This window comes from Anoplophora glabripennis, unplaced genomic scaffold (genome assembly GCF_000390285.2).
Source record: "Anoplophora glabripennis isolate ALB-LARVAE unplaced genomic scaffold, Agla_2.0 scaffold763, whole genome shotgun sequence".
Lineage (NCBI taxonomy): Eukaryota > Metazoa > Arthropoda > Insecta > Coleoptera > Cerambycidae > Anoplophora > Anoplophora glabripennis.
In genome coordinates, this window is record NW_019417642.1 from 6,272 (window position 1) to 21,277 (window position 15,006).

At 33.8% G+C, this 15,006-nt stretch overlaps 1 protein-coding gene across 6 annotated transcripts in view; it reads right to left on the reverse strand.

Annotated features, from left to right (window-relative positions):
- Positions 1 to 1,236: 1,236 nt before the first annotated feature.
- LOC108914198 (dedicator of cytokinesis protein 1) overlaps positions 1,237 to 15,006 on the reverse strand; it is a 48,076-nt gene continuing 34,306 nt past the window's right edge. For 2 of the 6 annotated variants that reach the window (XM_018719944.2, XM_018719946.2), the window contains 5 exons: positions 11,814 to 11,905; positions 11,471 to 11,581; positions 7,368 to 7,614; positions 2,826 to 2,976; positions 1,237 to 2,727 (listed from right to left, as the gene is read on the reverse strand). In XM_018719944.2, coding sequence (XP_018575460.1) covers positions 2,462 to 2,727; positions 2,826 to 2,976; positions 7,368 to 7,614; positions 11,471 to 11,581; positions 11,814 to 11,905 — 867 coding nt within the window. In that variant the 3' untranslated portion in view covers positions 1,237 to 2,461. Of the gene's footprint in view, positions 2,728 to 2,825; positions 2,977 to 7,367; positions 7,615 to 9,878; positions 10,020 to 11,470; positions 11,582 to 11,813; positions 11,906 to 15,006 lie in introns of those variants that run through there. The other 4 variants (XM_018719945.2, XM_018719948.2, XR_001964667.2 and 1 more) reach the window with 4 other exon arrangements.

The window sequence follows — 15,006 nt, forward strand, 5'->3', positions numbered from 1 at the left end:
ATACCGTTTTAACTAATTTTTTAATTTTATTATTATCTGTAGGATGTAATATGAATTTCATAAAAAATTTGATATTATTTGAACCTCTTCGAGAATTTATCAATTTTCTTGCTAATTTCGTTCTAACGTGAACCAGCCTTTAGCTAGAATTAGATAAGAGTGACACATTTGCGATCAGAGTGATTTGATCATGGATAACTGACATTTTTTTCTTTTAATAAATATAAATAGGAAATTCATTTTGGATATGAAGATGGTTTTGTTCATAGAACTTTTTTTGTTCTTGTACTTGATACGCAAATCAAAGTAACAGCAAATACAGAATTTTGACCGAGATTACTGCTATGAACCAATTCTCTACTGTTGTACAGGGTGGGCCAATTTCTACACTTTTGAGTGGACCGTCAAGCGGATAGACAAAAAGTAGCTAAAATGAGTCAGAATGATGAAAACAACATAATTTTTTGAGATATCGAGTAACTTTTTTCATTTTGTGAAGTTTTTGTTTATCGTACCAGCAAACGCATAACCAATTGAGAACTTGAAATATATTGTCAAATTTTGATTATATCACAGAAATTTAACAGTGAAGATGCACAGATACACGGTATATCACATCACATACCTAGAACAAAAAAAAAAAAGAAAACAAGAATAGGTGAAGCATATTTATTGATTGACTAAAAAGAAAAGAAGCTCCACTGGTGAAAATTTTTTAATTTTAAAGGTCAAATGGCTTTAAATTAATTTTTAGTTGCATTTGCAATATTACCGAAAAACTGACGTTCGTGAGAAGGGTTTTCATTTAGATTTTACAAAAAATAGAAATATTAGTTCGGCTTGTGGACTTATGCGAACATTAACGCACACTGTATATGTATGTTCCAAAGAAGCTTCATTGTTACGACAGCCTCACGTGACGTTCCCAAAATTGTTAAATCCCTCCTTATTTCACATGTCCTACTTTACACCCACAATTAAACACGGCACACAGAAAATTTTTTTTAAATAAACACTTCCACACTCCGAATTCCAAAACTTCCGAACGCACACATTGTCTTTTGACTTCCCCTTTTTTCCATATCGAGAGAATAAGGCACAAGTCTCACGCAATTTAAAAAATCCTTTTTGTTCTCAATTTTCCATCTGGAAAATGGCATTTCCAATAAAATACATACTGAATCATACATGAGAAACATTTCTACAATAGCAAAAATAATAATTTTAAAACATTAGGTTTACTTATAATTAATAGGCGGTATTTAATAAATCATCACTCGAGAATTATGTCAATGCCTTGTCCTTATTGACAAAAAAAAAGTATAGTGATTTGGGAACTGCCCAGTAGCAGTGTAGACAAGAATTTAAGTGCAGTTTAAAAAGCGCCATATCTTGACGGTTGGATTAAAAAATTCTGTAATTATTTATTTGCAGCATTTTCAGTTACTTTTTTATTTATATTTCGTCACAATAAAAATAAAAAAATTAAACTAATTTCAGATTAGTATATTCTGGGGAGCACATATTACCCACTTAGTTATACATTGTGTATAAATAAGATCCCTAAAATTAAAAGAAAACTTACCAAAAATGATAAATGTATCTCCTCTGTTTCTCTTAAAACGAATCAAGATATTAGGGTTTTTGTTCAATTTTTCTCAAAAAAAAAAAAAAAATTTCGGAGAACCTTTTGGTCTGACTCGGGACAAACAAGACCCACAAAAGTACATATTGAAATTGGCCCCTCCTTACATTGTAGTGGCATAGAGTTTTATCATTCTCAAAATAAAACTACACAAAAAAAATTCAAAAGTAACCGACTAGGTTTTTTATATGTGAAGTAAAGAAAAAAAGGTAGTAATTGTTTATATAGAAAATGTATTAAACATTCATAATTTATACAATAAAAATACTATCTTTGGTTAAAACACATAAATAATTTATACAAATATAGTACAAAAAAGAAAAACAAAACAAGGAATATTTGTGTTAAACTTATTTCAACGATTATTAATATAAAAAGTACACACTCTACTATTGCCACTAGAGATATAACAAATTGTACTAAAAACAAGTTGTGCTTAAACAAACTACAGTCTTTTTGAAAGTAGACAAACTACTTTTTCTATTTTGATATCTAATTAGATTAGAATATGGATTAAAGCATACTTTCTCAAAACAGTTTACTTGGGAAAATTGACTCGCTTCATTCTAAAATGTGAAGCTTTTTAAGAAGACAATTTGCAGTACATTCTTTATCGTGGAGTATCCTAAAAGCGATAAATGGCACTTATGGTAACAATATTAAAAATATGTTTTATCTTGAAAGCACCTTTTTGAGGTATGTAAAAAGCATTTACAAAACATTCAGGTAAGGATTTGATATGATAAATATACAACTGTACTAAATTGTAATTAGGGACATTTAGGCGAGTACCTGCTGATTACACATCATAATAGGTTAAGCTGAACTGGTTTGGCTTTTATTTTTGGGTGGTTTTGGAGGGGGCGTTGGAGGTAAATCGCTGTCGTCTATATCCACTTCGATTGTTTCTGTGGTAGACATTTTAATCTGTAAAGAATTCCTTAAAATGGAAGTCCGTTGAGAATATAAGAAACTGTAATTTTCATTTGAAGATAAAGAGTTGCAGTTTTCCAAATCCCTGTGCTTAGCAGGTAGAGGCGGAGGCACTGCATCTTCCTCACTTATGCTAGAATCAGTGGTACCTAAAAAAAAAAATTCAAGCATCGACAACGTAGGTACATATTTAAGTTAAAAAGTGAGCCAATTTTTTTTTCATAATAAACAGTGAAAAAAACATTACCTATTGAATCTCTATTGCTACTGGCTCCAGAACTCCCCGTTCCTCTAATAGTCACTGATATACTATTTGGTCTCGAAAACTGGCCACTGGAAGGACGACTTAATCGTTTTTCTCTTTCTACCTCAGAACGGAGAGGCCTCTTTGGATGAAGCTAGGCATCAAATCATAAACGATATATGAGTCAAAATTTTTGAGAATATTAATTTGCTTTTAAATACATAGTTTTCTTTCAAATGAAAATTTAATTCTCATTGATAATGAGAATAAGAAATGAATGAAGAAGAAAATTACATTTCCATGAATTCAAAAAGAGAAAGCCGAAAATAATATAAATACCAGTAATGGCCCATTTACACAAGGCCAGTTGTGAAGACATTCCACTAAGCCAATCCAACATTGGCATCGTGTAAGAGATAATCCTGTAAATGGAATGTCTCCAGCTATTGTCCCAAGACACTCCACTAATTAGAATGGTTTCTAATTTTAGGAGCCAATAGCGTCCCCCACCACTCAAGAAGTGGATTGGCTTGTGTAATGGCATTTGTGAGAACGTACGTTCCTAGCCAAGCCAGTAAGCCAGTCGCCTATGTTTTTGCCGGATGCACGTGTTTGTGTTTTGGTTTTTTTTTGTGTGGTTTATTTGCAATCAGTTTTCAACATGGTTTTGTCTAAAATGGAGTACCGAGATGCACAATTTATATTCTTCAGGATCTTATGTTTCTAATTCTCTTAAGATAAGACCTGATTAGCCCAATAATGCGGATCTCCTGGCTAGCCATGGTCTGACCCACCATCTTCTTTCAACAGTTGATTCTTCCTCTATTATTTCGAGTATTTTCTGTTGTGTTAATATTAATACTTTTTTCAATTTAGCTCTCAAAGTTTTTCGCCTATCCATTCTACACAACCGTATATATTAGACCATAGATTAAACAAAGATACTAACCTAGCGGATAGCGGACTGGTCTACGTGTAAACTTCAATTGAATTTTTATTGGATTGCCTTTGCTGTTGCAAACTGCCGTTGCTTTTGCCTTTGTCATTGGATTGGCTTAGTTGAATGTCTTCACAACTGGCTTCGTGTAAATGGGCCATAAGGCAGAGGTTACGTTGCACGCAAATTTGTATTAAAATCTTGAAATGTCACATTAAAACAAATATACAGGATATCCCAATATAAATCATTTGAAAAAAAAAATATTTTTTTTTTGTCAACTTTGATGCCCTCTAATAGACGTAAATTTGAGTTTAGTTAAATCTGCTTATTTTGATCGCAGGAAACTGTGGCAGCTCCATGTACACTGAATATTGAGACATCCTGTATTTAATAACAATGTGTGTGATTACACTACCTGCATCCTATTTGTACGAATTTTTGATGCAATCAAACTACCTACTTTATTTTCATCAAGTTTATTTGGTACCTGATAATACTGGTACATGAAAGAAGGTCCTTAACATAACTGAATGTATGATCGATTATAAAACTGATGAGAAAATGTAAAATGTACTAGTGGTTTCAAATACATACATAGTTATGTTACTTTTCTATATAGTTAGCATTTAGTTCTAAACAGTTTTGAAATTATATAGCAAGTTTTTCAAAACCCTCCGCCTGAAATACCACTGCCTGGATTGCAGCCCTGTTAACATAACTGAATGTATGATCGATTATAAAACTGATGAGAAAATGTAAAATGTACTAGTGGTTTCAAATACATACATAGTTACGTTACTTTTCTATATAGTTAGCATTTAGTTCTAAACAGTTTTGAAATTATATAGCAAGTTTTTCAAAACCCTCCGCCTGAAATACCACTGCCTGGATTGCAGCCAGCATTGCACTGAGATTTTTAACTCGTCAATTTATTCCAATGGTTAAGACACATACTACCTTTTGAGCTGTGGGTGAAATATATTGAAGTCAGGGCTTGTTTTTCTTCATGATAAAACGCATGTTTGCATATGACTGAGCATAATCGAAAAAATTCAGTCTATCCATTCTATAGCAGATATTCAACCTCGCAGACCCCTTCCAAGAAACATTTAAATTTAACACGTTCGCTGCCCATCAAATACCATCAGGGTTCGTAGCGGCTAGGAATACCGGGAAGTCGGGGAATTTGTTATTCTTCATAAAAAACAGGGAATAGTCGAGGAATTTTAAAAATATTCATGAAAGTCAGGGAATTTGATGTTTGCAACTGGAAATTTTGTGAAAGCCGGCCCTGGGTTCTTGAAAGAGAAAACTATTTGTGGTTTTGAAACCTTTATAAGAGGTTGTTAAGGTATAAAAAGGATTATGGAGTCCAGTCGAGAAAAAATTTAATGCATAAAACACTACCAACACCAGTATGTAAAAATGAACAAGTGACCTGGATTTTTTTTTATAAGTCGGGGAAAACCTGGAAGTCAGGGAATTCTTTATTACTTTTGAATTACGAACCCTAACGGTATGTAATTCGGCAATCCCAATCAACTAACAACAATTTTTATAAAAATATAGAATCATATTGCTTTAAAGTTTAAAAACCGTCTCATATGTTGTCAGGGGCACTGCTTAAAAATATATTATCCCTAGTGCCCACTTACGCACCAGTGTGGGCAATAAATGATAAAATTTGAACATGTATATTGCACAAATCAGGGTCTAATTCCTCGTTTTCAATGCATGTGACTAATTAGTAATTTGATTAGAATTTTTCGTCTTAGTTCATACGAATATTGCTTGTCACACAATGGAAAAGATACAGCGGTTTTAGTTTAAGCGCATACATTACCATAACTACAATATTTACATTGAAATTTGGACAGATTTTTAGTACAAGACTGAACATTAATAACTGCGAGAATAAGAACGCTTCTGGATTAAGCTAGTTGCGGTTCTTATTTTTTAAATGAACGAATACAAATTTATATGTGTGTATAATTGTGAAATTAATGGAATTGTTCTATTATTAACTTAATTTTTTTCTCTATGTACCTACCTACCTATCCTAAGAAATCCCTTCACATACCCCTTAAAATGTCTTCACATACTCCTAGGGGTACGCATACCTCTGATTGAATACCACTGCTCTATAGTAATGACCTCACATCCACTATTTACCATCTCTTGCTACACCTCAAGAACTGACCTACGTCTTAAGTCTTAACCATTTATAGAAATGGAAGAGTTAAAAACCTCAATGCAGAACAAGCTGCAATCCCAGACGGCATTTTATGACAAAGATTTAAAAAGCTCGTTTTACTGTTTGAAACCAAATGGTGACTATGTAGAAAAATAATATAACTACGAATGTACTTGAAACCACGAATACATTTTTAATTCTCTCATTTGTTTTTTGTTTATAACCGATATCGCAACCGAATCACAATTGCAAATCAACTAGTTCAGACAAATAATGTGATGTTTTTTTGAACTAAATGTCAGTTGAAGATTGATATAACTTCACGTCGAATGTAAATATCGCACAGTGGGCGAAAACAATCAAAGTTCCGTGCGAGGTAGTAAAAATTGTCCAAATTGGGATATTTTTTAAATACTCGTAATTAGGGGCCGAATCTCAAAAACTTAAAACGTCTGTATCTCGAAAACGGTTTAGTTTATCGATTTGTAACTAGTACACCTTTTTTATTTAGAATTGAACGTAGTTCGATAATTTGTAGTTAAAAAAGTCAAAATTGTAAAATACAAAAAGTTAGACAGATTTTTACATTGATAGGACAGTATAACTAGCGCCCTCTAGACGTGACCCCAACATTGTTTGCATATTCGTATTTGCTTCCTCAAAAAACATAAAACTACAAATTTTCAAAACAATCGGTCCATATATACTTAAAATATAGATAAAAAAGGAAAATATTTTTTCAAATTTAACATCCTGTAGAACAAAAAGGAGCAATAATTGATTATGGCATGTTTGGCTCAATCACTATATTTTGACGTTAACAATATGCCATTAAACTGTGTACCATTATTAATGACTCACTCTGTATATAGCTGTAGTAAGGCGTTCAAAGACAGGCATTTTTGTTATTCAGGTTAACTAGTACACTCTAACAAATTTAAGCAGTGAAAACGATGGCTTAATAGATACACACTAACCACTAGACAATACCTGAAGGTTTTAATGTGCAAAAGTTTGTAAGCTTCTATATCAGTTGACAATGGTTGAACAATTTCAGGGCTATGGTTGTTGATTTAAACTTCTTGTTTGTTTTGACTACAAAGTTTCTTTTGAAGAAATGAGCGAGACGTCTCTCAACGTCAAGAACTCTAAACCTGTTATGGGAACAAACCCACAAATTGTTTGACCAATGGTACATATATTTTAGCAATACATATCAATTTTTCTGCAAGTGCCAAGCGAAAATTAGTGTCAAATGTAGGACCACAAATATTCCAAATTCAATATCACCTTGTGAATATTGACTATTTAAAACAAAATTTTTGGCCTTCCCAAATTTTAATTCATGTGATTCGTCATGCTCAAGCTAAGTAGTAACATGCCAAAGATATATTTTCTTCTCCTTTCTTACCTCTTGTGTTAGTTCGAATATCGGTGTGGACCCACCATTAGGAGTAACAGAATTATTGTTATCGTTATCCGAGGTGTACCACTGAGTCGCGGTATTAGTGTTGGACGGACTAGCAATGTCAGACTTACTTGATCTTCTTTTTTCTTTGGTCTTGTGTGATTTTTTATGACTTAACGACGGAGTGTTGGTAAGGCTTTTTGTCGGGGATGATATGAGGCTTTTGGAATGGCTGTGATGAGTTGATCGGCTAAAATATCAATTAGTCTTAATGTAATGATCGTTAGGTACATATCGACGCAACATAGACACAAGACTTGCATTATCGTAAAAGCAATTTCTAACATTTATAACTAAAATCATACATACAAAAGATACTACAAATAGTGTAGGTGTTAATAAAATATTCACTAATAAAAGTTAAGTCGAAATATACATTCTACTATTACTAAATATTTATTAGTTGGGTACAACCAATATCTCAAATTGCTTTCTATTAAAATGAATAAAATGTTAGTAGGTAAATGAAAGGGAAAAAAAATGTCATTAGAGATGGCAAATAGCTTACTTATCACATTCTCAAAATGTTACATCATGAAACAAATTTTAAAAATTCATATCATTTGCTAACTGTCAAAATCATTCGAGGAGCAGGATTAAGGATGCAATACTAACTACACCACAGATTTATATATTAAATCTGTGAATCTTCTATTTTTAAATATATATTTAATATCCACGGGCGTAGCCAGGATTTTTGCTTGGGGTGCACCCGGAGCTGCAAGCTCTATGGAGGCTAAAAAAAAGCTCACGCACTTCAAAACCCAAAATACTTTTTTCTTTGATTTTAAAAGTCATGCATTTAACGACTTACCGATATAAAATTTCGAACCTAAACACTTTTTAGTTTGACTGAAAAATGCGTCCAGTAATAGTAATGTAATTTTTTAACTTGCACCAACAATTGGGGGGGCCGTGGCCCCACCCTACCCCCTGGCTACGCCCATGCTAATATCCTTGAATTTTGTAATTGAAATTATTTTTTGAAAGGTATTCAAGATGGAAAGTTAAGTGAAACTGGTGTATCTTACAATTGCACTGCACTGGTGTCTTAATAATCATTTCCAACTACTTTTAATACAAATTTTCATGGTGTGTCATTAATATCAAGTTTCATTAAAAAAAACATGCTCAAGTATCAATGTATTAAAAGTATGTGGTCTATAGGAGGAGGAAAGGAATTTTGCTTCCGTAAAAAGTTTACCGACTACCCAAAAAAATCATAGCAAGTCGTGAAGTGGCACCATCATTACAGCAGTTAATTGTGTAGATGCGTGTGCGATGTGTTCTGGATCAAATCTGAACATCGTAGCATATATATCTACATAATACATAAAAACAAGTGCGGTTTTATATGTATAACTGTTGAGATTTTCTTTAACTAATGATTTTGTGGGAAACAACTACTTCATGGTTCCTATGCCTCGACTGGCATTAATAACAATATCTAGTAAATAGCTAAGATCATTCATATCGGTTCGCGTTAGTCACAGATGAGACAATCGACGATTGCTCTAGCTATTTGGATAGCTATCTATCTCAGGGGTCGGCAACTGGCGGACCGCAGTCCAGGTCCGGACCGCGGAAGGTAAAATACTGGACCGCCAAAAATTTTTTGAAAGTATAAAATTATTTAAATAAATTATTTAAAAAATGTTTTTTTACGTTTGAGTGCCAACCTTATAATTTTTTCTAGTATTTTACAATTGTGTGAGTGTTTTGAGTTCTTAATGGTTAGTAAGCAGATTAAATTTGAGTCCAAATTAAAATAAAAAATTTGTAAGAAATATGATTTTTTTTCTGGACCTCGTTAAAAATTTTCAAACATATCCGGACCCCATCTAAAATTACTTGCCGACCCTTGATCTATCTACATTTTTTGAGTAATCCGAATATGTACAACACTAAATTCCAGTCTTCGTTTTTCTATTAAATTTGTAGCTACATAAATATTTTTTATGTTTAGACCCGCATATCTCTATTCAGAGCTTAATGATATATGAATAGCTGTTTAAACGCAGTAGCATTAAGTAACAAAATTCAATAAATGTTGTCTTTCAAACAGAAGTAAATCATAAAAAATCATTAATAATGGCACAAATCCTGGTAATGTGACCAATTCGTTTCTGAAGATATTAAACTAACCCTGAACCGTTTTATATTTGGAAAAAAATTTAAATTGGTCGAGATTCCATTGAAAACTATTCAACCTTAAAAGATAAATGCATTAACTGGGAGCAATTTTGGAAACACTACTTTAAAAAATATTTATTAAGTAGTAGTTAGTATTAGTAATTGCTGCTCTAATTCTGATTAAAAAAGAATCAATATATTTTGATTAACATTTAACATCAAAATAAAAAAAATCGTTTTTGCAATAATTATTTTCAAATTAATAGATTTTAATAATGCAGGATAATCATGCAAAGCTCCACGTGAAGGTTAAATAATTACCATGTTAGTAAATCCAGTGCAGTCCACGGAAAAAAGTATTTAAAATATACTAATTAAAAAAATAAAAAAGTGAATTAGAAGCAGAACTGGGGTAATTAGGCAAATGAAGTATTTCGGCTATTTGCTGAAGACTGACCCCTTCTGAAAATTAAGAAAAATGTGTTAGTTTTGTTAAATATTTTTCTACTTTGTCAGAATTTCAAAACATTTATGCAGGACGAATGTATCAAAATCAAATAAACTACTATTCGTTTAAAACTATTAGAAGCTATTATCAAACAAATATTAATATTTAAAATCGACCCTACTGAATATTTACAACAAAATATTAGACTGTGTAATACATTTGTAATATTTTTAACAAATTCATCAACTTGTTCTAATTCATGAATTTCTTCGATTGTGTAAAACAGTTAGGAATGTATTATTATATCTTAAAATATAATTTTTTTAAAGCTATGTACAATCATTGTAACATATATAACTTAACAGTTATTAAAATTTAAATTAAACGTTTTGCATCTACTGTTATACAAACAAAAAAATATCAAATTGGGCACATTTTCTACATTATCATTTATTATTTCCAAATCAGGCTGAAGGACTTTGGTTGGTGGCCATTTGGTTTACCCAATAAAGTAAATTGATTATTATTATTATTTCCAAAGTTAAAATTTTTATATTGTAGAAGTTTATCATACCATATAAAACATATGTAGTTGATATGTATCATTCATGTTGATATATGATCATTTAATAAAGACACTTAATTTTTTTCTGTTGAGCATTCAAAACAACAGCACAATTATTTTTATTTCTTACGATCGTCATCAAATCAAATCTGATTTAAGCAGTGAAGGCTAGAGAATATTAACACGTTCACTGCGGTACATACCTCCGGGGGTATGTACTCATTATAAAAAATATGCGAATCTCAATAATCACATTTTTACTGTATCTGGAAGTTGCAGAATCTGTAGTTTTTAGAAATAATGATTTCCCTATTATTTTCTTTTCAAAACTCTTTGCGAAAGAAAACGTTAGTATCCTAGGATATATAGTTGCAGATACATGCAAGTTTATAGCAATAATTGTGTTATTTTTAATTTTATAGTGTCAAATGTAAAAAAATTACATATCCCCAGGGATATGTACCGCACACAGAAGAGTTTTGTTACATATCCCCGAAGATATGTATCGCAGTCAAGGACAAAGTACATTGAGATTATCTCGCAGTGAACGTGTTAAGGTGGACATATTTTGATAATAAAGTACAGTTTAAAATTGAATGGAAAAAATAATTTGCAAATATATGTGCAACCCTTCTTGCGATCTCACGCTCAGCAATGAAACTATGTTGGCAATTCATTAAAAAAAAAATTATTTTAATTTTCATCAGCCACTATTATACTTTAATAATTGATATAAATTTTTTTGTTAGTTTTACTTAAGGAATATGCTTGTACAAATTTGATAGTACTGTCAAAAACAACCTACATTCGCGCCTGAAAAGTAGAAAATTATTTTGGGATTACTTGGTTAGCAGCACTACATGTCTACAGTAAGGCGTTAGATCTTGTGCAAATACAAACCTGTTAACCATAGGCGAGGAGGTAGTAAAATTAAAATTTGATGTGAAATTTTTCAACGATGCCACTTGGCCTCTTGTTAAACTCGACACTCGGCTACGACCACCAACATTACTACATCAAAATGTTAAAGTAAAAATTCCGTCCGGTTTACTTAATAATCCTTTTGTTTTATTAAATAAACAGGACGAATGCAAAGCTTACTATTGCATACAAACATGGGTGACAAATTAATAATGCCCACAAAAGACAAGTGAAATGTAATGATCTAATTTAAAATAAGTAATAAACACTACACATATACATAGAAACATGCAATGAATTAATAAAAAAAATAATAACTTACTCAGGTGTGATTGTAATATCTGAAAGTCTGTCGCTTGTTATACTGTAATGTCTCCTCATTTGCACCTCATTTTCTAATTTAATGTCAGACTCCTACAGGTATATTAAGAACGTTTAATTATTCATTCACTGATATTTTAAAATACAGGATGTTTCATTAAAAATTATTTTAATGGAAGATTCGTAAGTCAAAGTAATTAGGCCGCACGAATCTGCACAAACGTGCCAGGCACGCAGTGTGTGGCCCTTTAACGATGGTACAAATATGACCTCAACTTTTTTATTCACATAATAACAATTTGAATTAAAAAACAAAATCTTAGAAATATTTATTTTCATTATCAATTAAAGGGGAATATCTGAGTAGAAATTCAAATCAATCAAATTTTTTTTCCGTTCATCTTAATGTTTATGGTCTTAAGAAATGTGTGTGTAAATTTCGTATTGAAATTCCAATAATTGTGGAAGTTATGGGCAATTTAACAGAATGACTTCAAGGTAGGACGAAACGCTGATCAGCATTACGAAATCGAAGATGCCAAATGCGTGCATATCACTCAAGTCAAAACTCATAACATGACCTATGAAGGAGAGATTTAGCAAAGGCAGTCACGAATTACTGCAGAAGATGCTACCAGTGCTGTGGAGTCTACGCTATGGTCTAGGAATCGCAGATTAACAGTAAAGTAAAAAAAAAAAATTCTCAATATCGATTTTTCAAAAACAAACTCTCCAAGTTTGGAGTATGAAGAATATCGTGTGTAAATACAGTGTAAACTCTTTATAATGTCGTTCATTATAACGAAAAACTTCCTATAACATAGAAATTAGGTTAATTTAGTTGGTTTACGTCAAAACCCACATATTAACACTCTTTATAGCGCAACAGCCATTCTCTATTACGAATAGTGTAATTGTTTTTATAATCAGCTTACAAAAGATAAGTCTTTGAGGTGCCACAATTTTTAAGAAAGATCCTGAGGTCGTAAACAACTGCCTTGCTTTTGTTATTTTTAATTGCCTCGAACACGTTTGCCATTACTCTTGGATTACATTGTTTCTAGAAAAATGGCTAGTAAAAGAAAACTGTTATGTGTTAACGAAAAAGTTTGATACGTGTTTTTAAAAAAAGGGAGAAAAGTGATGTTGGAAGAAGACGTTTAGGCCTCAGTCCATCTACTGTTGCTACCATTTGGAAAAACAAAGAAGCAATTCTACAGGCGGAACTGCAGGGAGTGTCTACTAAAAAATTAAGGAAGCCAAAATTCGAAGACTTAGATCAAGCAATGTTGTCGTGGTTGGATGACATCGCAGGTCTTTGAAGAAGTTAGAAAATGGGATGCTGAATTAAAGGGATGGAAAATCTTACTTCTAGTAGACAATTGCCCTGCTCACCCTTTTATAACCAATCTTCGAAACATAGAGTTAGCATTTTTCCCAGCAAATACAGCCAGTATCTTGCAGCCGATGGATCAGAGTGTGATTAAAAGTCTAAGGGGTCACTATAGAAGGAAATTGTTGATGGAACTGATCGATACTGACGGCAAGACCTCGATAATATACTACAAGCAGTAAATTTTATATGGAAAGCCTGGAAAGAGGTAACAGCAGCAACCAGTGCATTTAGATCAAAATCGACCGGAATAGCGGAAATTTTTAGGTGCAGCAGATATCAAGATGCGGTTTTCTGCATTGTGTTCAGGAAGGTCCCAGGAAAAAGGAAAAAAGTCTATATCGTCTGGTTAAGCCATTTTTTGAAAAATGCCTACTGGGCCAGAAAATGCATTTTCCAATTGCACCATTATAGGAACGACTGGAAACTCGGAAAAATCGCTCGGAAATCGTTACTTGGGGGTTTTCAGGGCTGCCGAACTCGATTCTGGCATTAGAATTACCCGGGGGTGAAGGGGGTGGCTCTGTGGGGGGTGCGCGGGGGATTCATTGGGGGAGAAATGGCAGCGTGCATGAAAATCGCTCCAAACTCGTTACTCGGGGGTTTTCAGGGATGGCGAATTCAATTCTGGCATTGGAATTACTGGGGGGCGGCTCTGCGGGGGTATCCGGGGGGTAATTCTGGGGGCGGGGGGAAATTGCATAGTCCATGGAAAGCGCTCCAAACTCGTTACTCGGGGTTTTCGGGGATGCCGAATTCAATTCTGGCATTAGACTTCCCCGAGAGCGATCGGGGGCGGCTATGTGGGGTTGTCTGAGGGTGATTGGGGGGGGGGAAATGGCAGCGTCCATGAAAATCACTCCAAAATCGATAGTCGGGGGTTTTCAGGGATGCCGAATTCGATTCTGGCATTATACTTCCTCGGAGGCGCTCGGGGGTGGCTCTGTGGGAAATGGTAAAGGGGAAAGTGAAAAATCACAAATTATGAAAATAATACTTTATTAAAAAACCAACGTGGTATAAGAGTGCCGGACAGAACTCAAACACCAAAAAAAGGTCCAAAATCCAAGAAACTTGATTACTACAGCACTGTATTTACATACAACGAAAAAGCAACGTGGTCCTAAACGGCAGATGTAATACTGATGCCACACAGACGCCGACTGCGCGCGGGAACTGGACCCATAATTTTTCTCTTCAGTCGATACAGAATATTTCTGTTCGCGCCGGTCCCCGTGGTAACGATACTCTACTCTCTTTATAGCTTTGGCGCCTTTTTCAAATCCAGTTTCGAGGCACAAAAGACTTCCAAAGCAATTGTTTTTATAATATGTGTAATATTTTTTTATTTAATATTCAATCAAAATTTTTATTATTCATACCCCCGGGTAATTCTAATGCCAGAATTGAATTCGGCATCCCCGAAAACCCCGAGTAACGAGTTTGGAGCGCTTTCCATGGACTATGCAATTTCCCCCCGCCCCCAGAATGACCCCCCGGACACCCCCACAGAGCCGCCCCCGGGTAATTCCAATGCCAGAATTGAATTCAGCATCCCCGAAAACCCCCCGAGTTATGAGTTTGGAGCGATTTCCATGTACGCTGCCATTTCTCCCCCAATTCACCCCCCGCGCACCCCCACAGAGCCACCCCCTTCACCACCGGGTAATTCTAATGCCAGAATCGAGTTCGGCAGCCCCGAAAACCCCCGAGTAACGATTTCCGAGCGATTTTTCCGAGTTTCCAGTCGTTCCTATAATGGTGCAAGTAATAGTGCAATTGGAAAATGCATTTTCCGGCC